The 25017-nt window shown below is 32.6% G+C and overlaps 2 protein-coding genes across 4 annotated transcripts; one reads left to right on the top strand and one right to left on the bottom strand.

Annotated features, from left to right (window-relative positions):
• Positions 1-1921: 1921 nt before the first annotated feature.
• On the top strand, positions 1922-4680 carry LOC120083850 (uncharacterized protein At2g27730, mitochondrial-like). The gene is made up of 4 exons (XM_039039736.1): positions 1922-2088; positions 2185-2307; positions 3566-3604; positions 4179-4680. Exons 2-4 carry the CDS (start codon positions 2203-2205, stop codon positions 4383-4385), a joined length of 351 nt encoding a protein of 116 aa, XP_038895664.1. The 5' UTR covers positions 1922-2088; positions 2185-2202; the 3' UTR covers positions 4386-4680.
• A 2485-nt stretch (positions 4681-7165) lies between these two features.
• On the bottom strand, positions 7166-11823 carry LOC120083242 (protein WHAT'S THIS FACTOR 1 homolog, chloroplastic). Of its 3 annotated transcripts, none has more exons than XR_005483386.1 (5): positions 11606-11823; positions 11240-11301; positions 9533-10932; positions 7641-7743; positions 7166-7465 (listed from the first exon to the last, which is right to left on the bottom strand). XR_005483386.1 is itself a non-coding variant. In XM_039038910.1 (5 exons), the coding sequence occupies exons 3-5, from the start codon at positions 10721-10723 to the stop codon at positions 7714-7716; spliced, it is 1047 nt and encodes a 348-aa protein (XP_038894838.1). In that variant the 5' UTR covers positions 10724-10932; positions 11240-11301; positions 11606-11823; the 3' UTR covers positions 7166-7713. The 3 variants fall into 3 exon arrangements, 2 of the variants coding, with proteins under 2 accessions (XP_038894838.1, XP_038894837.1); XM_039038910.1 differs by having other exon boundaries at positions 7166-7743; positions 9533-10123; positions 10298-10932; XM_039038909.1 differs by having other exon boundaries at positions 7166-7743.
• Positions 11824-25017: the final 13194 nt, after the last annotated feature.

Genomic DNA, 25017 nt, shown 5'->3' with positions numbered 1-25017 from the left:
CAAAATGGTAATTTTGGCCAAACTATACTTATAAGCAATTTGTGAAGGGCCAATGCACTGTTGATTGGTTATATCCAATGGACACAAAAATATATCTGTAGTGCGAAGAGTGCAATTGTCAGTCTTTAGTGGAGTGACTGACAGTTAATAAAAATTGATTAATTTAATTAAAGAATTCAATTAATTAATCATGTACCATTAGAGCTTCAATCTATAGGTCCATAAGGTCCTATTGTTAGCTCAATTGGGATTAGTGAGAATTGAATTAATTTGAATTGTTCAAATTGATTATATGGAATTAATTATATAAGATATAATTAATATAATGTATGTGATACATTAGAATATAAAATTAATCATATTAGATATAATTAATATAACGTATGTGAAGCATTATTATATAAAGTTTTATATGATAGAAATAAACATTTGAATATTATTCAAATATTGATTATATGGATGTGATTCATATTAAAAACTATAGGTTAAATGAGAGAATAATGAACTATAGGTCATATTGTGATGTAATGTAAACTATAAGTTATGTGTTATATTAGATATAATATATGGTTTAATATATGATATATATATATATATATATATATGATTAAACTTGTTTTCTTTTTAATTCAATTAATACAGTTATCAGGAGGGAGTTATGAGATAACTTCCCTCCAATGTGGGATAGGAGACAGAGGAGCAAGGGGTTATACTCTTGCTTCTTCCTCCCGTTTTTCTCAAGGGGATTCACAGAGAAAATTCACCAAAAAGCTCTCAAGAAAAACTATCTTCTTCCTTTCCAAAAATTAATTTTTGAAACCCACACACCTTTAAATCGATTCTCTACCTTGAGAATAATGGGGAAACCATTATGGGTGTCTTATTTGGTTGCTGTGATCGTGAGTTCGAGGGAGAAGGAGATTGTACAAATTATTCGTGACTTAGAGGGGAAACGTGAAAACTTGTCTTCAAGGATAAGTGAATCCTCTAATTCCTTATTCCCCTCTAAATTTATGAGAATCGCGTGCTTAATTAGAATGTTATTCCTTGTTTCCATCCTCTATTTTTAGATGTTCTGTAAAATTAAAATTAGGATGCTGATCCTTCCACTGTGAGTATTCATGTACTCCTTCATAATCATGTTGACATCCTAGACTTGTATATACAAAATGATTTGTCTCACTAACTAACCCAAAAGAAATAAAACAAATTGTCAAGTTCTCACTCTCGTTATTCACTCTTTGCTCTTTGTTTTCGCTCTCGTTGGAGAAGTATCACTTTCAACATTTTTGGTCTTGATACTGTATCTCTCTCATTTTTGCTCTCTAGCCTTAATTTCCATTGTAAATCATCCACTTCCTCTTATTATCTTGCTCTCTCTATGTATCTTGCTCTCGCTCTTTGTTCTTAGTTTCATTCATCCGTTAGTCATCTTCTTCAAACTCTCTCGTTCCCCTCTCTATAAAACTTATTTCAGTTCATTCAGATCAGATACCCAAACCCACCAAATGATTTCAAGCCCTAGATCGAAAACCCCAACCACCGATTTCATGTGAATTAGAAAACCTAAGTCACCAATTCATGCAGATCTGTTAAATCCAATTCACAAACAAAGATGATCAATACTCGGATGAATTCAAATGATGGTTGCATCAAACGAATGATGGGTATTTTGAAGGTCGACAAATAGAGGGCGAGAGCAAATGTGAAGAAGTCTGGGAGCGAGGAAAAGGGAACAAGCAAAGAGGCATTATTCATTTTGAAGAAAAATATATCAATATAATTTCACTCGAAAATGACATCAGTAAAAGGTCATTTGACATTCTTTTAAAAAAAGGGTAAATATTATTTTGGCCCAATTTTTTTTAACTCATTTGTACAATTCTCCCAAACTATATAAAGGTGTACGTCTCCAAGCCTGGAACGAGCACAGATTCATTTCTTGAATCGAACGGCTTCAATTGGCGTAATCTCCACACATTTCGCCTTCGGAAATTTTGTATCTACGAACCCCTATTTGACTTCCCAGTTCCTCCCACAGCCGCTACCACCATTTTCTTCCTAAAACTCTCTCTCATTCTTCTTTAGGTAAGTAATTTTCTTCAAGCAATCTTGCATAATTGTTCTATAGGTTTTCCCACTATTGTTATGTTTCGATTCAATCGATCGTATTCCTTTTGTTAGGAAAGGCGATCAATAGAAATGGCAGCAGCTAGGACGGCAGCTAGAATCTTTTCCCGAAGGTTTTCGAGCAGCGGGAAAATACTCAGCGAGGAAGAAAAGGCTGCTGAGAATGTCTACATCAAGGTGCCCATCTAAAGCCTCCGACCTGTCATTTTTAGGTTTTGCATTTTTTTTTTTGTTTTGATCATGTTGGTTGTTCTATAGATTATAATTATAAGCATTGAGATGAATAAAGTATGGCGAATTTGCTTGTTCCCGACGTACAGCTTGCTATTTCTGAGAGATTTTAAATTTCACTCGAGCTCTACACTGTCAAATGAGTCTACTATTGTTTTCTATTTTGGTTAGACTGTTCAATTCTATTCATCCCACAATGTATGAAATGAGAATGATCAGCCGAGAAATGATCAGGATGATTCAAACCAAATGGTACGAAATAGTTTATTCCATTCAAACTTAGACCCTTAACTACTTTCCATACATATTTACTTGGGAAATTTACTGTATGATAAGTGATATACGTAACAAATATGAATTCTTTTCTGGAGTTGTATTAAAAAGATCGTTTCAAAATTTACTGATTGGATCATCGATGGGCATTGAGACAAATAGTCCTCTATTGCAAGTAACGATTGGTGTAAAATGAAAATATTTCAAGTATCGAATATGAATGGAACGGAGTTGATGTGCCCAGTTTTTCTTTTATCTGGAAGGGGATATCTTGTAATCTATCTGGGTTGTCTTGTTTTAATTATGTTTTTGTGGGCTTCTGTGTTTACCGGTACCGGCTGGTGTAGGTCTTGCGTTAGTTATTTGTTTTCTGTTAGTTAATTAGGTTGCTTTAGCTTTTTCTAAATGCCTATGAATATATGGTAGTCTGTTTTTGGCTAATCTTCAATTAAATAAAACAACCAAACTAACAAGTCTACAGTCCTTTAAATTTCTCTACCATTCCATTTTACTTTTATTTAGTATAGGCTCATATCTTCTTTTCTAGTGGGAATGATGGTATTATTGAAGTTGAGGATTGGTTTCTGGATATTACCATAGAGATTCATGACTATGTAATCAAAAGGGCTTCTTCAGTTCTTAATGCTGTTCTATAGTTCTTCATTCACTAGAGTATAATTAAAGGCCTTTTCCAGGTAGTTACACTTTCATTTTTCCAGACATTTTCCAGGTAGAGTATAATACATTTTTTTTTATGTGGAACATTTGTCTAAGCTGAAGCATCAAAGTGCTAAGTCCTGGAGATTTTTCAATGGAAAGAGTTTATTTGTTTCTCTGCATATGAGTGAACATTCCTCCATTACCATCTGCTTGCTTATGTTGTCTTTTTACCTTATTTCCATCAATATTTTATTTAGTTGAGATTTTGCAGAAAATTGAACAAGAGAAACTGGAGAAGCTTGCACGCAAGGTATGCTTGTAGTTCCGTAAAATTTTCATTTGGGAACCTAGAGTTCGACATTATGGGGATTTTGGATAATCTAGCTTTCACACAGTAAAATTTTATGGTTCTCTTAATAGTTGTAAAACTACAACTTAATTTTACTGAAGTAATTTTATATGATTTTGTCTTGGGAGATGAGTATTTATTGGCCCCAAATCACTAAGGTTTACAAGCATAGGTGCGAGAGGAAGAAATAACGAATNGTCCATTTATATTCTGTTACCTCCTGTTAGTAGAATTTGGTTGGGAAGAGTTTTTGCTGAAGTTGATTTAAGGGTAGAGCGTTTTGAGTTGGAGGTATCGCTGGCTGTATTTTCTGTTGAGTTCTCTTGGGAGAAATTGAGAGAGATGGGAAGCTCTCGAAACTTTCCATGATATATGTTGATAAATAAAATTGGTAGATGACTTCTATCACACATCTAGGTCTATGGTAATATAGTTTTCTTTTCTCTTCTTCTTCTTCTTCTTTTATTTTTTATTTTTTTTGAGTGAGAGCTATATATTCTAATCTTCTCTAGGCTACAAATGCATATATTTCTAGGGACCTAAACCAGAAGAAAAGCTAGAAGGGTCAGTAGCTGGTTCCGTTCCAAGTGGCTCAGCCTCAGCACCATCAGGAGCATCAACAGAGAAAATATCTAGTGACAAACACCGCAATTATGCTGTTGTAGCTGGAACTGTAACTATTCTTGGTGCTCTTGGATGGTATCTTAAGTCTAAAAAGAAGCCAGAAGAAGTCCATGATTGAGTTAACAAATGACGTCGTTTTCATATCATCGGCATCTGAAGCATGGGGGAAGGTGAGTGTTCTCCTTTCCTCTGGTTAATAAACCAAAAATCGAGATGCGTATGGATCTTGGTTAATGAATACGTTATGTTCACATGTACGTTTCTCTTGGCATTATTTCTGTTTACTTTCCTGGAAAATTAACCCCAAGAGACAGTGACAGCATGGAGCATGCTCTATGACAAAGACTTGGTTTGTTTGATTTCAATTTCACATTCTCTTCAATAATATTGAGTAGAAGAATTATTTTGAAGCATGCACGCTATAATCACTGTTAAATACTTTTCCTTGTATTTTAAAGAAAGAAAAAAGGTCAAAATCATCTGTGTTAATCTTAAACTACTATGATCCATAAAGAAGTTGGAATATCCCTGATTTGTTTCAACTCTGTTTTCTCGTCTTCTAGTGTTCTTGCTTTTACGTCTCAGTGTAATTTAAGCTAAAGTACTTTTTTTATTTAAAAAAAGTTGGGGAGAAAAATATTGGCTACTAAAGGTGTATAGACCAGTACCATTTACAATGATATGGGAAATTTTACGGTACTATGGATAATTTTTACTCCGGTTTTCAGTTGTATAAACGCATTATTGAGGTCATATTTGATTTATTTGAGTTTCATTTGGTAATCATTTTGTTTGATTATTAGTTTGTTTTAGTTTTTGAATTTGATTAAGAATTTAACTCTTGTATGGAAAGAAATTGAAGAAAATTTTTAAATTCAAATGATTATAAATGAGTTCTAAGTTAGTTCTTTTATGGTGGTAAGACAGCATAGACATGCCTCAGATTGTATGGGAAATCAGTTGTTGTGTCATGTCAAGTCGCACCCTATGGAGCTTCCTTCTTTGGCTTTGTTATTGTTCCAATTAATTTCTACCATATTTTATTCAAGCCTCTTAATTGACCTCTAATGTCAAGTGTCTCTGATAGCTTTACTAGTTTATGTAGTGGTTGACCTAATAGAAACGTGGCCAGAAACGACTAGTTGCTCCTTCAATACCTCTTGACATAGTTATGAGAGATTCATGTGAAGGATTAATAATACGAATTCTTACGAGACACCTTAACGAAATTTTGACGAATTGACTCCAAAAACTGGAAATTTGGGCCTCAAAGGAGTGATTCCCAATTAAGGTTGTATCATTTTGTTCTTTTTGTTATCATCTCGTTAAAATTATGATATAAGGAAAATTTTCTCAAATTCATCTTAACCTCTCTTTTATTTTCATGAGATGTTTTCTCTTTTATCCTTGTTTCATCTTAAATTATTGATTAACCTAAAAGTTTAAACTGATGAGTGGAAGTAAGTTTAATATTATATCATTTAATATCTTACTAAAAGTTGAGAAAAGAAAAAAAAAAAACAAGCAAACAACATAATAGAGCGAGACTAGAAGGAAAAAAAAAAAGTGTTTTGTCATCTTCATTCCCCTCTATTTTTCGTCTACCTTTAAGAGAATTGGATGTATAGCATAAAATTCACCCCAAACTCGAGAAATAGCTAAAAAAAATTAATGATTTATTGCCACATGTGATTTTAGAATGAATCACGGTTGTCTTTGATTTTCCCCTTTTACCCTTTAGATTAAATTAAGGTCACGTTTACGAAAGGTGTATTGCAATAAATGAAAGATAATTTGAAAAGTGGGACCTATTTTTTTTTACATTTGTCAGTGTTTATCGGCGGTGGACCTCAGTTGACAATCTGTTATCAAGTAATGTAATCTGAATAATCAGTGTGAGGTGATCAATTGAATTGCAACAAAAAATTACGTCTGTCGTCATCATTACTGTTATGGTTATGGTTGTCATTATTGTTAAGAAAAGGCTATGGTTTGACTCTCAGAGGTAAAAGTAACAACGGTAAAATTGACAAAATTCTTAATTTTAGGTAAACACAATAAAAAACGATCTAGTTACATTTGTGAAATGAACTCATTACGATCGATCAGTCAATGAAATTCGATGAAATTATACCAATTTTCATTACAAATTGATAAACATGGGCCCACACATCTTTTCTTATTCCTAATTAATCTCTCTCTATATACTACTACTACTGCAAAAGTATAGTAATAGTGACAAGTCTAGATCATTCTATAAGAAAGCACGAATATAGTTTCGAACTAATTAGATGTCCAGCTAAAGTGGTAACATGAGGGGGCTTCTAGAGACACTGTGTCAAGAGAGGGAAAGAGAGAGGAGAGAAAAATATTAAATAATATATTTTTTCACGTCATCTTGCTATATACCCAATTATTGTTATGTTTGAATTTAACACCACCTTTATTGCCATGTCAGATGGACACCGACACCGTTTAAACCTATTTTACAAAATTCAAGAACTAAAAATGTATGTTTTAAAAACTTAAAGACCAAAGTGGCATATAAGAAAAACTCAGGAACCAAAAAAATATGTTTTCCTAAAAATAAATAAACTAATTAACAATCAATCTGAAAGTTGATTTGGCTAAAAATGTCCTAGGGTGTCTTTCTTTCAACAAAGTTGTGGATTCAAAGAGTTTTCATTCAATCAATTTAATTATTGATCTAGGCCATATTATCTAGGTTTTTCTCTCAAACTCAACCATTTTTATTGCCTTAAAAATCAACTCTATTTTCATATAATTGAACTATTACTCTTCATTATTAACATCTAATGTTTTCCTATCATTCTCATGCACAATTCAACGTCAGTTTAACATACTAGTTCTAGTTTCAAATTCTCTTTAAAAAACGAATTAAAAACTCAACTTCAATCAAAGGGTGATCAAGCATGATAAAAAGTAATCAATCTAACCCTAGAACTAATTACAAGTTAGCCACACGTGTTCATAATTAAATCCTTAAACATGTTGAACATTAAACATAAAAGAGAAAGTGTGAAGAGAATAGGGAGTTAGTTGTCGATCCCAATCAGTTGTCGACACCACATCAATGTCTTCTTCACGATCCAACTTCCGATCAATCTGGCGATTAAGCCCTAGAAAAGCCTCTGAACGTCCACCTCTTAACCTCCGTAGAAAGCCCGATCAATCCCCCTTCAAATGACGACGAAACAAAATATATATATAAAATAAAGCGGAAACACAGCCACAACACCATATGAAAATCATGCAGACAAAAACTTTGCAGCGTCGCGACGTCACCTTGCTACAACCCTACAGGTTGTGGCACTGCAAAGCATCGTACCGGCCTGTTTCTGCCCTCTTTTACCTCTTTTTGACCTCTTTGTCCTGGGTCAAAGCTTGACCTTCTTTAAGGGTATTTTCATTATTTTATGTTCTTTTCAACCCGTTCTAATCCAAACGCTTGATTCCTAAAAAAAATAAGCAAAGAAAGCATCAACAAATCTTTTAGGCAGTAAAACCAAACAAAATCTAAACCTAAGAAAATGCTTTTCAAGTGATTTTCAATGACGACGACAACAGTGGAGAGGTTGGGGTGGGAGAGAAAAAAGAGAGAATTTTAAGGTGTAAATTAAATTATTTTAATTTGAGGTTTTAAATTGATGAAATTAAAATTTTATGGTTCAATTTGATACAATCTACCAAGTTTGAAATTTAAATTAATAAATTCAAAGTCAGTTAAAATTAATATAACCTATCGAGTTTAGGGTTAAAAATAGTTTTTTTTTTCATAAAAGAAAAAAAAGAAAAATTGGTTTAATAAAATGAAGAATTGGGTGTGCTTATTATTTAGATTTTCGAAGAGAAAAACATGTTTGAATGGCTAAATGACAAATCAATTTTCTCCGAATGCATGTTATTTTTTCTCTCTTGATTTCACCATGTTTAGTGATCACACTTAATTGTTTTTCTTTTCCTTCTTTCCTTCTTTTTTTTTTTTTTTTTTTCCCAATTTTTCCGAATACATGATATTCTCTCTCCCTTTGGGTCACAAATTTAAATTTTATGTGTTCTTTTTTTTCCCACCATAGAACTATTGTTCTTGATTAGTAATGCATAATTAATGTTAATGTAGTTTGTTTGATCTCAAATCATACTTAAGATTTTTTACATTTGATGTTATTTTGTGAGATATTTATCTTGTTTTAAAATGTGTTTTTTATTTAATAAGCAAGGGTAGTATTTCTATAATTTTGTTACCATAGATTAATATATTTGATTTTGTTTGATCATATTTTGTTTTAAGTACTTGTAATAGTATTGATCTTCAACAGGGGTGCATTTCGTGAGCATTTCGATTCATTTGAATCAAAACAAGCAGTAATTACAAAAGAAGACGATTTATCGTCAAAGATGCAACAGATTTCTTTCAAACCACATTGCAAATCAATGCTCTAACCAACACAACCCATAAAACCCTTTCATCTGTCTTTTAAGGTTCCACCCTCCAAGGACCCCTATCAACCACTCATCCATTTTACTTGACAAGCAAATAAAGAAGTTGAATTCTTTAATAAGCCATTGTCAAGCCGAAGTGACAAAAGGACAATGAATGAATAAAGTGGTCAAGGGATTCTCTTCATCCGAGTAACGCAAGGGGCAAACCGAGGGGAAAAAATAGACCAATTCACACATTTTCTTGGAAGCCGCTCATGGGTATTTATACTTCAATTAGCTAAGCAGCAAAGGAATACCTTAACCTTTGCAGGAGCAAAACTCTTATAAATAGTATCAATCAAGGGAGTTTTCTAGTGTACAACAACTACGGGGATGAGAGATCAAGCCTCCAACCTCTAGAGAGGTAGGACATGCCAATTACAGTTGAGCTAAGCTCACTTTGCCTAATAATGGGAGTTTTGAGGTGGGGTCGTCTTTTTGCGAACATCAAAAACCTCGAAATGGAGAAATCTAAACATGGCAAACATCTTTAGATGTGTGGGCATCCCAACTCAACTCCTCTTTCCCAAAAATCTTATAATGTATACTAAAGCCAACATTTGCCCAGTAAAAATGACTTGTAAGAATACCTTGTTATTCCCTTTTACATCCTTCTTTTAACTTGTGTATGAATACAGCAGACAAAAACAACCAAGTTCATTACATTTAGATAGGGAATTCCATGTGGATGAAGCTTCATTTTTCTTTTCTTTATTATTATTATCTTTTTTCCAATAAATAAGTATGAGACTAGAAACTAACCTGGTGTGGATTGCAACTCATGTCCCTCCTACCACAAAGTGAAAGGAATCTATCAGAGTGCAACAGCAAGGGACATTTATCAATCAAAGTTGGCCCTTCATAGGCTTCTTTTAGTAATACTGTACTCCTTGCACCTTTATTAGTGATGTAGAAGATTCCTTGATGCTTTAATAAGCAAAGCAATAGTTTAGATGGTAGAAGAAACTCCCTATGAAATGCATCCAATTGTGTTGATGTCATCCTTTTTTCCATCGTCAAACTTAGAAACTCGTGAAGAACTGCGACCACCCTCTTTCTTGCCTTCGGATCAGCTGCATCAAATCTCCTCGCGTTCAAGTATGGGGAAGGAAAATCCATTTTCTGCCACCTTTCAAGATGTTCAAGGTAACTCATGTTTGGCCTAAAGCCTGGAGGAAAACATATCTTGAATGCATATGGACCAGAAAAGTTGCCATCTTTTGAGATTCTAACTCTTTTTCCATATACACAAGAAGATAAATCTCTAGCATTAGCAAATCTTTCTTCCCGAGCACTGATTGCGAGTGAAGAATCCCAATTTTCCAAATGTAGGTGAGCTTTCCCATCGAATTCCTTCACAGAAAAGAATTCAGGGTATTCAGGAATCAATGAAGTTTTGAAGTCACAAGGCAAACCCAATTCAGATGCAATGAATTCTATATTTTCGAGTGGTACTCGACAATCAACCGAAAGCATCAACAGCTTCCTCAAATTCTTTATTAAGATCGGTTTCATTGCACTCCTTACCTTATCTTCTTCACTAGCAATCCTTTCAGCTTTATTGGAGAGCCTAACATAAGGGGGCATTCTACTACTTCCAGAACTGACATAAAAGATCGAAGAGTACTTCTCAATAACAGCCATGAAGTTCCATTTTTGGACAAATCCTACTTCTTTCTCTAGGTCCCTCAAGAATATAAATTTTTGCTTTTGAGATTGGATAATGTTTATAAGCTTTAGTATAAGGGATGGCTTTTTTTGCAAGTCCATAACTTTGTCCAGGTCACCAACTCTATAATATATTTTTCTCTTCGGTCTCATTCCACCACTAGTTTTGTGCCTCATTGAGACCCAGAGAAAAGCCGATTCCTTATGATCAAAAACATGTATTCCAGAAATTGGGTAAAAGTTGAGATATCGATTTAGGCGTAGGAACATAGATTTTCCATTCATTTTGAACCCTAAACTCTGTTGGAACAAGTATCAAACAGTTTATGGGCAAACTTGAAAAGCCCCTGATCCAACCATACTACATCCGATTCTGACGTGAAAACTCTTTCATTTCTCTATTGGGAGCTTAAGGACTCTTACCAGATTCCGTTTTCACAAGAAACACCAAAACTCTCACTTCGGAATCGGCAATGCTTCTTGCAAATGTTTTCCTAAAACATGGCAAAATGGAAGCCTTAAGAACTTCATAAATAAGTTTCAGGCATATCATTTCAGTCATACAGCTTCAATTGCAGAAGAATTCATCAAACTAAACCATTCAAACTTTTCAACAATTTTCATGTGACAAAACTAAACAATTTCAACAGTCACATACTTTCATTTGACATAAACAATTTCAGCCAATACTCAAATCACATAAAACATACATTCGAACTTTCAAAAAATTCTTTCAAACTCTTAACAAATCACTATATATAGTCAACATTATATTTTGAAAGAGATGTGAAAACTACTTACCTCAATCGAAAACCTAGACTTCTCAATCCGAAAGTCCACTTCCTTGAACAAACACCAACATCCTAAAAGCATAAACAATAAACAATCAATACCAGAAGAATGTTCAAGAGGGATATTCTTACCCAATATCTACCATGAACCATAACCGATAACTCCAAATTAGTTCAAAACTACAACAGACTAAGTTTCCCTCAGGTTAGAAACTAATCTAACATAGTTCAATCGGGTCTGAAATGGTTCAAGGCATGCTAATACTGATAGGTACTTAATCGAATACTTCAAAATTTACCAAAGACTTTATAATATAAATTTGAACACTTAAAATCCAAATCGAAAGGGCAAAAGAGCAATGATACCAATTCTTACCAAAATGGGCTCCAATCTAAGATGGTCAGGGTTCGAAAATTTTCAAACTTTGCAGATGTGCAAATTATTTGAGTTGTGCATAAACTGATTTGAGGCCAATCGGAGTGTGGATCACCGCTGAAAATCGCTAAAAAAAAAAAGAAGAAAAAAAAGGAGAGAAACGTTGCGCCACCAAGACACCTTCGCTTGTGGTTTGATGGCAGTTTTTTTTTTTTTTTTTTTTTAAAAAAAAAATTGTCACTAATGATTTATAATTAAAATTGAGTTATTTTTAGGGAAATTCTTATAAATAAAAAAAATCTAAACAAATATTTATACTTTATATAAAAAAAAAAACTCAAAAATGTTTTGAACTCTTGAAATTTTTTTCTATAAAGTTTAAATATTTTTTTATATTTAAAAATGTCCCTTATTTTTATAACACTCTATTTATGATATATTAATCCAATCATAATGATAAAATTCTAAATTTTTTAGAATGATAGGGGGACAATATGATTTTTTTTAAAAAATAAAGTATTGTATTTCATATTAAATTTCTATTTAAATAAGTTTTTAAAATATGTTTGGTAATATGTTTATAAATCATAAGATTGATTATAGTTACTTATTAGGTTGATTATAAACTAATTATTAATTAATTTATGTACTTGTTTTAGGTTAAAAATTGATATAATTATTATTTTGTACTATCATATAATGTATAATATATTAAATATTTTAATTTAATAAAAATAATTAAATTTATAACCTGAAATATTATATTGGTTAATATTTTTATTTTTTTAAAGATAATTATGCCTTTTAAACTTTTCAAATTCAAACACTAATAACATAAATTATATATTGTTTTTAGGATTTGCACTAGTGTAATGTATTATAAATTATAAAATATTACAAAATAATAATTTTAATAAAAATATGTTCATAAATTAATTAATAATCATATTCTACATAATATTTAATGGGTAATCCACAAAATATAGTATTAAATACATTTAAATAAAGGTAATTATTTTAAATGACAAAATTACTAAAATTATTTTCAAATATAGCAAAATGTCATTGATAGACGCATATAGAGAGTGATACTTTGCTATATTTATAAATAAGTTAGCTCATTTTCTTATATTTGAAAACAATCCTTTAAATAATTATTTAAATTAGAATCAAATTTTCTTTTTAGAAACAACTAGAATTCAATTTCTAAATTTATTATCATATATATGTGCATATATATATATGAAAAGATAAAATTCAACTACGTTTTTCTTTGAATATCTTATTTTCAAATTTATGTTTTTAGATTACCTACTAAACATATCCATAATTTTTTTAAGTAAGCATTTGAGACTTAATTAAAAATCTCTAGTCTAAAATTTGAAAAAATCAAAATATCTTACTTTTATCCACATTAACCTAACTTAGTCTAAAAAATTAACTCCAATAAATCGACTAAGTCTAGACAATTAATTTTAACCCTCCTATGGAAATAGAATCAAATGAAAGGAAGTCATTAAACTTCCTAATAAGCATCATTGTTCATCAATTTCAATAATGATTCTTGACTATTTGATTTAGGGATAGGAGAGAGAGTGTTCCCTTAAGTGCTGACTCCGAATTTTGAACAAGAGTCCCACTCATTGGCCTGAGAGGAACTCTTTAAGGATTAGTGGTAATCTCGAGGGTAAAACAGATATTTGACCTAATCGTTATTATGAATAACCTGTGAAAGGTTACTTAATAATTATGGTTATATTAAGTGGCTATGGGGAGTGGCTCTAGTGGATTGACCCATTAGTTAAGGAATGATGATTAATTTGGGGTAAAAAGTTTAGCCAATTAATGTCGGATTGTTGTAGCCCATGATTTGTAGGTCCACAAGGTCCCTACTGACTCATAAATGGATTAGCTTTAGAGTAACGTAATAAGTAATTTGAAACGTTCAAACTAGAATTAAGAGAATTAATAATTATATGTGTTATAATTAAATTTTAGAATTAAACGGTATAGAAGGTGGAATTTATGTAAAATTAATTTAATATTTGATATTAAATTAATTAGAATTAATTAAATATTTGATATTAAATTAATTATATATTATCAATTTTATTAGAAAATTAATTTATGAAATTAATTTTAGAAAAATTAATAATGGTTTCAATTTTTGAAATCAAATTGATTTTGGAAATTCAATTTGTAAATTAGAAAAAATTAAAAAAACACAAAAATGGAAATGTTGGATTTCTCCACTAACAAACAACTAGCTCACTCAATTTTCCACCATTTCTTGATTCAATCTTCCAAGCATCAGGTGCTCTCCATACACCCTTCTTCATTGCATGATTGTCCAACAATAAATAAAGAAGATTGAAGTGGAATTGAGGTATGCATCAATTGAATTTTTATAGAAAAATTTGAGTTGAAGAAGGTGTTTTTCAAGTGGGTGCAGCAGTGAGTTCTTCTCCAAATTTCCTTCATTCAAGCTTATTTTGAATCTCACAACTCAATCCAAAGCTCCAAGAGAATAGTAGGGAAGATCTTTAAGTGATTCACAACGAGATTTTGAGAAGATTTACAGTTGAGAATTGTGATTCAAGGTGTTCTTCAAAGGTATTACTTAAATCCCTCTTATTATTGTATGAGCATGTTTTATTTACAGCCAAAATTAATGAATTAGAATGCTTAATGATCCTTGTTGCTTCTCTACATATTGATTTATTCCTTCACATGCCGCCCCTTGATCATTTTTACCAGAGGAAAGGGACGAACCTTACTTTCCTTTACAAATTCACAAGGTTCTCAACCCCTTTCTCACAAAATCTTACCAATGCATGATTTCTTCCATATAATCCCAAACCACATCTCATTTCAAAACATATAAAGCAATAACATGCCCTCAATGTAAATCATATGCATAATCAGATACTCTCAACAAGTAAATAAGGTCATAAACACAATGTCACTTAATAACTCATTCGCACACAAGCTATTACACTATTACACAACATCATAACATACTAGTATTTAGCCAAAACACATGATTCCAAACGGTTAATATATAGTCACAAATAATATATAAATTACAACAAAAGCACAAAACATGCTAGCACATAATAAATAGACTCTAGAGGTAGGATTCCACTTACATAACGCGTTTTAAACCCCTTTTAAACTATTTGAAAGACTCCTGTAATAATAGAAACAAGATCCCAAGGCTAGAAATTAGTTTGAAACATTGGTTGGAAATTCATGAAACCTTCGTTAAAAATTCAAATAACGTTCGAAATAAGTTATCTTACCTAAAACGACCTCAAACCTCAATCTGAATACCTTAAATCAAGTCTAAGCTACAAACAAAGAATACCCAAGTGTTGTAAACTAAATTACACCATCTAAATTAAAGTCAAATGAATCTAAATATGGTTATAATGCCAAACACTCACCAAAATAGCCTTGGACTTTTCCTGGAAAAGTGTCTGAACAATTCTGTAACTAAAATACAAGTTTTCAAGTGTTAGGGACAAGACCAAACAATCATAAACTAGTCCTAAACGGAATTTAGAGCATTCTTACCTATTGAAACTAACCTAAACAACTCGAAATCATGTTGGTTGGTGTTCGAATGAGTCAAATCCTACATATTCAGAGTCGTTAAGCAATGGGTATTTCAAATCTAATGTAAGAAAGAAAGGAAAACATATATATGTGTTATGTAATTAAGTGTTTAAAAATTGAATTCCAAATTTTTGTTTAGTATATGTTTATTTTGTAGGAATTTGTTATGGTTTAAGAATATGAAAATATTAAACATTTTTCAGTATTAAAAAATTTAAGAAAATATGTGTAATTGAAAATTAAAAAAATAACAAAAAAAAATCTAAGATAAAATCAATTTCATTTAAAAAAAACTGTACCATATACTTCAACTCAACTCAATGTAGCACCCCAAATACAAACATTCGAAGTCAACTCAACTTTACATCTCTAACACAAACAATCAACTTCATAGGTAATCTAACTTCCCAAATAATAACTATTAATTCAACTCCACTCAACTCTAAATTCTCCAAAAATGATGTGGTCAAGAAGGATTGACTATTATTGAATAACAAAAATTTAATAATCAGAAACAAAACGCATGAGATTCTCCAATCTCCAAAAATTGTAGCTTAGCTGTAATTCTCTTAAACTAATTGCTACATTCGTTACTAACGCGCAAGGGGAGGGGGGAGTTGTTGGTGATCTACCAAATGAAAATGATAAATTGCATGAAAATAGATAGGCGATGTAAAAGCTTTTGAAAATACTATCGAGAAAAATCGACCAAGGAATAGAAGATTGCGAGAATGAATTCTTTATCACAGGAAACTAAATTAAAAATTTAAGGATTTACCCCCTAAACATCCCAATTATTAATCAAGATTAATCCTTATTATGTTGAGATTTATGTCCTAAAGCCTCGTAATTTGTTATTTAATATAATAATTGATTATTTTAGATATACAATAATGAGTTATCCATTATAGAAAAAATCCAAGGATATTTTATGAAAACTTGAAAAGTAGACATACAAGTGGATCATGTTCAAGTAATGACCTAAAAGGTCTATAGTATATGGATAAAGATTGGGTATCGGATACGACTCATTTTGTAATAATTACAAACGATGTGGTTTAATTCGTTCATGTAAGACTTAATCTCTTTTTCTAACGTCGTTGACTGAAGAGATTAATATTTCATAGGATAACCATGTGTAACTCTATCTCAATCATGAGTGTGTTATGAACTTCTGCTTGTGAGGGCTTGTCCTTTAATTTGTATGGGTGAAAGTGGCCCAAGTCGCCGACTCAATAAGTCTACCATTTTGGGGACAAGACCAAGTGGGGAGTTGGGAACATAACTACACAAGATGGAGCTCACTTCTTCTCGCCTTTAAGGTAAACGATGAGTTGTTCCTTTAAGTGTTGATCTTGGATCTTGAACAAAGGATACCCACTCTCTCAATAGCCCCATGGGGACTTGGTTTATGGTAGGACCATAAATAGATTGTTCATTAAAGAAATCGGTGGTACTTAAGGAGTAAGAGGTAGTTACAAGGGTGAAAAGGTAATTTGACCTAGTTGTAGTTACGAACAACTCATGAAGAATCGACTTACTTTAGTGGTTAAATCCATGAACACAACATCAATGTGAAAAGTGCAACTATGGGTCTTTAGTGGAGTGACCCATAGTTAATGAATGTTGGTTAATTTAATTAAAGAAATTAACCTCATATCGTTGGGGTTTCTAATACGTAGGTCTATTAGGTCGCCCGTTAGATCACAATGGGTAAACAAAGGTCAATAGTTTTGAAAAAACTTTGAATTGTTCAAATAAAATGAAGATATTATATTAATTATATATGATACAATTAATGTAATGTATATAGATAAATTATAATTAAAATTAATTTTGAATAAGTTTCAAAACTAAACTTTATAATAAAATGAGATTTATTGTATTTGGATAAGATACAAATAGTTATTAATATGAATTGGATTCATATTAAAATAATATGAATTAGATTCATATTAAAACTATAGATTAAATTTTAATATGAATGAGATTCATATTAAAACTATAGGTTATGAGAGACATGTGCATTTGAATATGATTCAAATGAGCATTTAATTAAATATGAGACGTTAAATTAAAAATAAATTAATTAATTAGATTAATCAATTAATTATTATTTTATTTAAATTAATTTAATTTAAATAAACGATGTTGGTTGTTCTAATAATTCTCCACTCATATATGGAAAAAAAAGGGTTTTTTTTCCAATAAGGAAGTGAGTTCCTAAAGCCAAAAAAAAAAAAATGTTTTTTTTTTCTTTTCAATGCTCTTACCTCTTCTTCTCTCTTAGTGATTTTACAGAAAAAGGAATTCTCTGTGAAATCTCTCAAAATTCTTATTCCCTACTCTTTCAAAAGGATGTTCCCACAAACTGGCTCTTTGCAAAAGAATAGCAGAGAAGACTTTATGGAGGTGTCACTATACGAGGGGAGATCGATTCGTTGAGGAAGATGATGTCTTGATGAACATTGTTGTGTTTTTTAAGAAGATATTCAAAGATAAGTTTCTTTTGCCCTAAATTTTACATGCCTAACCTATCGAATGCATAATATATGTATGTTTTTCTTTACTATGTTGTAATCTTTCAAATTAAACTCAACATTTCATATCACTTGGGTCCAAAAGTGACCATTGAAACTATTTAAGCTTGCATTAAGTATAAAGGGAACCCAATTGGAACATATAATAAATCTGATAGCGCAAGTTCAACATACGATTAACTCTTATTACTAATTAGCTCAACATATTGAATTGGAGTTGAGACTACCAATTGAACATGCATTTTCCAATCTTGCTACTTGGGGGTTGTTTGGGACACTGAGTTGAGATATGATATCTGAAGTTTATATGTCTTTAGAGTTCATATAACTGTGGAGTTCGTATGTTTATATTTGGGGTGCAGAGTTATTTGATCTAAATTCATATGTCTGTGTTTGAGGTGCAGAGTTGAGATCATATGTCTGAGGTATCTGGTGCAGTTTTTTGAACTCTAAATAATATGCTTTTATGATTACTATTTTTGTTTTGAAACTTTTTTTATTCAATAATTCTACCCATCTTTGTTTGAATATAATATGAATTGCAATTTTTTTTTTTAGTTTTTAAAGCTTTTCTTTCTTTCTTTTTAAGGGTAATGAACAAAAATTAACCCACTACGTTTCTTGCAGGAACACGATTAAATAAAACAAGAAACCAAAGAGAAATCAAAATTTTTAATTCTTAATTTCCCCCCTTGAATTTCATTAACCATCTAGTTTTCTTCTTCTTCCTATGGTTGCTTTGTACTTTTACTCTGTCATAAATTTTATTTTAATTGAATTTCCGCCATCAGCTTAGCAGTCAATGGAATGCCACCACATTTCTTCAACAATTTCACTTTCATTTCATCTAAATTTGGAAGATCATTAGAGAAAAAATCTCAATTTTTCACTAATTCTTTCTAAAAAAAATGATCTAGGAAAAAAATATCCATTTTATGGTTCTTTTTTGTTATATGTTACATACTTTTCAACTACATTCATAATTTTTCAAATATTCTTAACGCTCATTTGAGATGTGAATTCAATTAAATAAAAATATATTTTTCAAATTTATACGTATAAATATTACATTTAATGTTGACAAAATACTATTATTTATATAATCAACAACCCTACAACATACTTTAACAATCATTAGTCTCATAATAGTCGAAAGTGGTTGTCGAAGTTGATTATCGAAGATGATTTTCGATAGAATTTGTAGTTAGAGATGGATGTCGGAGCCTGAAGTTGGTTGCATGAAGGTGGTATTGGAGTTGGTCGTTGGAGACGGTTTTTAATGCGTTATTTTATGTGATGAAATAATGGTAGGGATTGCATTGATGGAAAATGCGTTGAGCATGCAAGTTTTCTTAGTAAGATCCAAGTATAAACTCTATGAGTTTCCTGGTAAGCCCAGGGTCGAACTGAGGGACTAAGGAAAACAATATGCGATGGTAATTTTTAGATCACTTTGCGGTAACAATAAATCAAAGAGTTGGTTGGTTTGTTGTTTACAGTATAAAATGTATGCGACGGAGTTAAGAAAAGAGTTAATATTACAAAAGATGCGATGAATATGCGGGAGAACGGGTTGAGCAGGGGTTTAGCTAACACTTCCTAGGATTGTGTTCATGTTATGCGATCATGCTACACACATACAACAACAAATCATCTCTCAACACAAATGCAACGACTTCTAGTTTTTAGAACGCATGCGATATATACGATGATATCTATAGGACTTACACATAAGCCTCTATTCTTGTCTATGCAATGATGATTGACACATACACATACAAGGCGACCGCATAATATCATAACCTATCTCTAGGGTGCATACGATGCATGTTGACAAACAGAGCTTATCTCCAAGTCTTTATCTCTTGTTTATGCAGATCTAATCTTGTTTTCTCGAGTCTAGATTCTAACCTAGCTCTATCAAGTCTTAGGTTCTTTCTTTAGGCTCTTTCTCGAGTAGCTTTAAAGGGGTGATGGATGTAACATAAGACAAGATGATCGCATGTGCGAAAATCCTAGGTCATGTTAGCTAAGTACTTCTCAACCCATTCGATAGATTTAGGTACTCATGCGTGTTTTAAAGAGAGTGAACAGATGTAGATAAACAAGTTCCATTTTATAGATATATAATTGAAATACAGAATGACAATACGAAATAATAATAAAGAGTCTGGTAGAAATTTCTTGTTTCCCAAGGCTTTTACATTATTCTTCTCTACTCTGCTCAAAAGATATTCTTGCTCTCGCAAGAGTTGGCCCTCTCTTTGTTTTTCCACGCTCCCTGGCACTCTCTCGAGCTAACCAGGGCGATCTTCCGACATCTTTTCCCTTCTCTCGCTCTGCCTTCTAAGTATAAGAAACTAAGAACAAGGCTAAGTATCGTCTAAATGGTAAACTCTAAAAACTGGCGAACTCCTTCACTGAAGGTAGCCTTCGGTATTTATAGAGCTTCAGGGTGAAAGGTTTCTTCTCTCTTATGATTACACTGATGGGATGACATTAATTCTCTGTTTGATGCGCCAAATATTTGTCACTAAAAAGTTGAGTGTACTTGCTACAGTAGGTCGTTAACGGCTTGTCAACTTAATTTGGAATCGACCGCTCATTGTGATTTATTATGCTTTTCACCTACCACCATGATGCGCCAGCTCTATGCGGTAACCTTCTTGAGCAGATATTTGTGAGAGCAAATGATCGTATAACCTTACGTCAACGCAATCTCTTAATGCGCTCGGACATTAATTTCCTTGGATCGCATTTTCGCCTTGCGACAACGCATTTTCTACACAAAAATACATAAGTTAGCTATTTTAATGCGATGGACGCATGCGATCGCAATGTTGTGAACTTAATGCTTATGGACACAATATTGTATATTTTTATCATCGCAATCCTGCATTGTTTTATAACTTTGCACTGTAATAACGTGCATTTATATCCGTTATCAGTTTTCGGAGCCCAAAATTGGTTGCACGAAGGTAGTCATCGAAGTTGATCATTGAAGGTGATTTTTGCCAAAGTTTGTAGTTATAGTTGGTTTTCAATGCTTGAAGTTGTTAGCAAGAAGGTGGTATTGAAGTTGGTTGTCAGAGTTTGTCGTTGGAGGTGGTTGTTGAAGCCCGGAGTTGGTCGTCGGAGTTACTCACTCGAAGGTGGTCATTGAAGTTAATCATCGAAGGTGATTTTTGTCAGAGTTTGTAGTTGGAGGTGCTTGTCAGAGCCTACGAAGGTGGTTGTCCAAGTTGGTAATCGGAATTTGTTGTTGGAAGTGGTTGCCAGAGCTTGAAATTGGTCATCGGAGTTGGTTGCGTGAAGGTGGTCATCAGGATTGGGTTATCGGACTTGTCATCGGAGGTAGTTCGAAGTTCGAAGTTGGTTCCCAGAAGGTAATAACGATAGTCACGATAGTGGCCGATGGGTGAGCAATTGAAAATATTAGGAGAATGAAGAGTTTGGTGAGTTGGGGTGAGTTGGTAAAATATACCAACTTAATTCCACTAACATTTAAAGTTAGTGGCCCAAACATTGAGTCGGTATATTATACCTTAATTCAATTCATGTTGGTGAGCCAAATACCCCTTTAGCGTTTATCTTAGACGTAGTCATAATGTTAAAACAAACATTGCATTCAATGAATAATCACTACGAAGTGTCAGCTTAATCATGAATATTTATTGTAAATAAGCATAGAATAAGAGAAGTTACAACTAAAAATCCTAAGAAATACAATCAATCCTTAAAATTAAACATCTTAAAATCCTATCCCAAAGTCAAAATAGCCACTCATAATTCAGGGATTCAACAATAATGAAGGAGAAATTATCAACTAAACAAAGATGAAACTGAAAGAAGGGAAGAACAAATGGAAAATGGCAATGAAGTTTTGTGGAGACTGAAAAAATTCCATATTCTTTGACCTAGAGAATTGTGATATATTAATAAAAAACAACTTAGTGTCACGACGCTCTAGCCTCTAGGGCCCTTCTACCACAACGCTGGGTGAGCATTGTAACGCTCTTCACCTGGTGCCATGCATTGCGCAACTTTCCATAAATCTCTGGAGCACTGCAAATCATAGGACAACGTTACGACGTTACTCGCAAGTGATGCTTATGTCTTAGGTGCTGAGCACAATGCTGACTAGTGCCATGGTGCTTTACCATTTATGCAGCTACTAGATTTTACACCGCAATAGTACGCCAAGTAATGCCGTGGTACCCTCCTCAAGGGCATTCTTGTAACTTTTGCCTAATTTCCTTTGTTCATGCTTCTGTAGCTCCGTTTTGGTACATTTTAGCCCATAATCCACTTTAATGGACAATTATACTATCTTGATGCTTGGAACCTATTGGTAATGGGTAGAAATGCACGTTATTACAGCGCAAATAGGTAAAACAATGAGGGAATGCGACGGTAAAAATATACAAAATTGTCCAAAAGCGTTAAACTGAGAATATTGCGATCGCATGTACCCATCGCATAAAAGCAGCTAATTTACTTATTTTATAGGAAAAATGCATTGGTGCAAGTAAAATTGTGATCCAAGGAATTCAATGTCTGCGTGCATTTAAAGATTGCAATAGCAAAGTTATGCGATCGTATGCGCTCGCGAGAAGTTGTTAAAAAAGGTGGCCGCATAAAGATGGCGCATCAAAGTGAAAACTTAATAAATCATAATGGGACGAAAAACTGACGACAGTCGAATCCGAATATAGTTGACAAGCCGTTAACGACACACTGTAGCAAGTACATTCAACTTTTCGGTGACCATTAATTGGTGCATCAGAGCAGAAGATTTAATGACCTCCCATCATTGCAATCATTAGAAAGAAAAGCTTCTTCATCTTGAGCTCTATAAATACCAAAGGCCACCATCGTTAAAGGAGTTCACCAGAACAAGTTAGATGATATACAAAAATAAATAGCCATTAGTCTGTAGTTATTCTTATTCTTAGAAGGCGAAGGCGAGTAAAGAGAAGAAGACGCAGAGAGGACATTCCTAGACAGCTCGAAAGACTACGGGAAGCGCTATAAAAGGAGAAAGGGCCGAAACTTACGAAAGCAAAGATATTCTTCTGGGCAGAGTTGGAGTGAAAAGATAGTGTAAAAAGCCATGGGAAGCAAGACATTGCTACCGGGCTTTCTATCCCTACATTCCATTGTTGTTTTATATTCTGCACTTTATTTATAGAAAATGGAATTCTCATCTCAACATTTGTTCAATCGCTCCACATTTCACATGAGTAGCTAAATTTCCGAATGGGTTGAGAAGTACTTAGCTAGCATGACCTAAGATCTTCACTTTATGCGATCATCTTGTCTTATGTATGCGTCATTTACCCTTTAGAGATACTTGAGAGAGTAGTCTAAAGAAAGAATGTAGACTTGAGAAAGTTAGATTAGAATCTAGGCTTGAAAGAGTCAAATTAGAACCACATAAACAAGAGATAGAAACTTAGACATAAGTTCTGTTTGCTATTATGCATCGCATGCACTCTAGAAATAGGATATGATAGTGCATCATTCATCATCGCTTAGATAAGAATAGAGGCTTAGACATAAGTCCTATCAACATTATCGTATACATCGCATGCATCCTAAAAATAGGAACTATGGCATTCGCATTAAGAGATGACATGCTATTGTGTGTGTAGCATGATCGCATAACTTGAATGCAATCTTAAGAAGTGTTAGCTAAATCCCTTCTCAACCCGTTCATCGCATACTCATTGAAATTCTTGATTTCATTAACTTCTCACTCGAATCCGTCGCATAGGATACATACTTAAGCAAAACACCAACCAACTTATTTGTTTTTGCCACCGCAAGGGAATCAATTTTACTATCGCATATTAACTCAGTAGTCCTTATGTTCGACCCTGGACTTACTAGGAAACCTAGTGAGATTTATACTTGGATCTCATTAGAAAAACTTGCATGTGCAACGCATAGATCATCACCGCAAACATACATCATAATCATATCATATTTACAACGCATCACCTATAAAAATCAAGAAATAAATATATAAAATCATAAAACGAACCCGATTTAAGCAAAATAAGATAACGCCTTTTAGAAGCTATTAGTTGGCAATAACCCATCACATTTTAATTAAAACTCTACATATAAAAGACAACAACTTCTTACATGTAAAACTATTGAGAGAAAAGTAAGAAGATGAAATCAAAGAAAATATCCAGCCAAGAACAATCATACTAATGAAAAAGAAGAGGCCTACATCCACTTTTGAAGACATTTAGAGAATTTTCCTTTCATAAAAAATAAAGACGTACAAGATAAGACTCCATACTTCACAAATTTCATCCCTCATTCTTTGTAATATCATGCACACTTTATATACTTGTAACGATCTGACCTATCTAAAGCTCTAAAAAGGATCGTTACTCATAATTACCCATTACATTTAGAACATTTTGACCTTTGAAGTAAAATTAGATAAAACAATAGTGACAACTTAAAAATTCAATTTATAAAATTTAATGAAAACAAACAAGCAAACCATTTATTCAGGGTCCCCTAAAATCATTTACAAAGAAATTAATCAAACTAATAAAATAAAATTTTCTATCCAACATTTAAAACTTTCAAATTACTAAAAAAAAAAAATCATTGATTAAGTGGAAGTGATTTCTCTTGTCCCCATATGGCTCTATTACGTGTCTTGTCTGTCACTCGCCAACCTATTCCTAATGATGAGTATAACAATACCCAGTAAGTAACTTGCTATTGGGCCCACTAGGTAACTTGTTAACTAGTCTATCTAGGCATCAGTGCATCCCCATATCTGAAGGAACTCTTATCAAAGAAGCGAAAGCAAGATCGTTCTAAACTCATTGTGACAGAATTACCACATTCACAATCAAACAGACTAGTTATGCAATAACAACAAATTGCAGGCATGTTTATACTATTGATTTGAATGATTGTCCTATTAATGATAAATGTTTATCAGTTTTGCATAATGATTCTTGGTTATGGCATAGAAGACTAGGACATGCTAGCATACACTTAATTTCAAATATTTCCAAGAATTCTTTGGTTAGAGGTCTTCCCAAATTTAAATTTGAAAAAGACAAAGTTTGTGATGCTTGTCAAATGGATAGCAAGAAACTAAGGTCATCTTTCAAATCTAAAAATGTAATCTCTAAACTAGACCCTTCAACTATACACATGACTTATTTGCCCTTCTATAATTGCTATTTTTAGAGGGAACTATTAGCCTGCTTGTGA

The sequence above is a fragment of the Benincasa hispida genome, chromosome 8 (genome assembly GCF_009727055.1).
Source record: "Benincasa hispida cultivar B227 chromosome 8, ASM972705v1, whole genome shotgun sequence".
NCBI lineage: Eukaryota > Viridiplantae > Streptophyta > Magnoliopsida > Cucurbitales > Cucurbitaceae > Benincasa > Benincasa hispida.
Note: the sequence above shows the minus strand (reverse complement) of the source record. Positions and strands in the feature narration are given on the sequence as shown.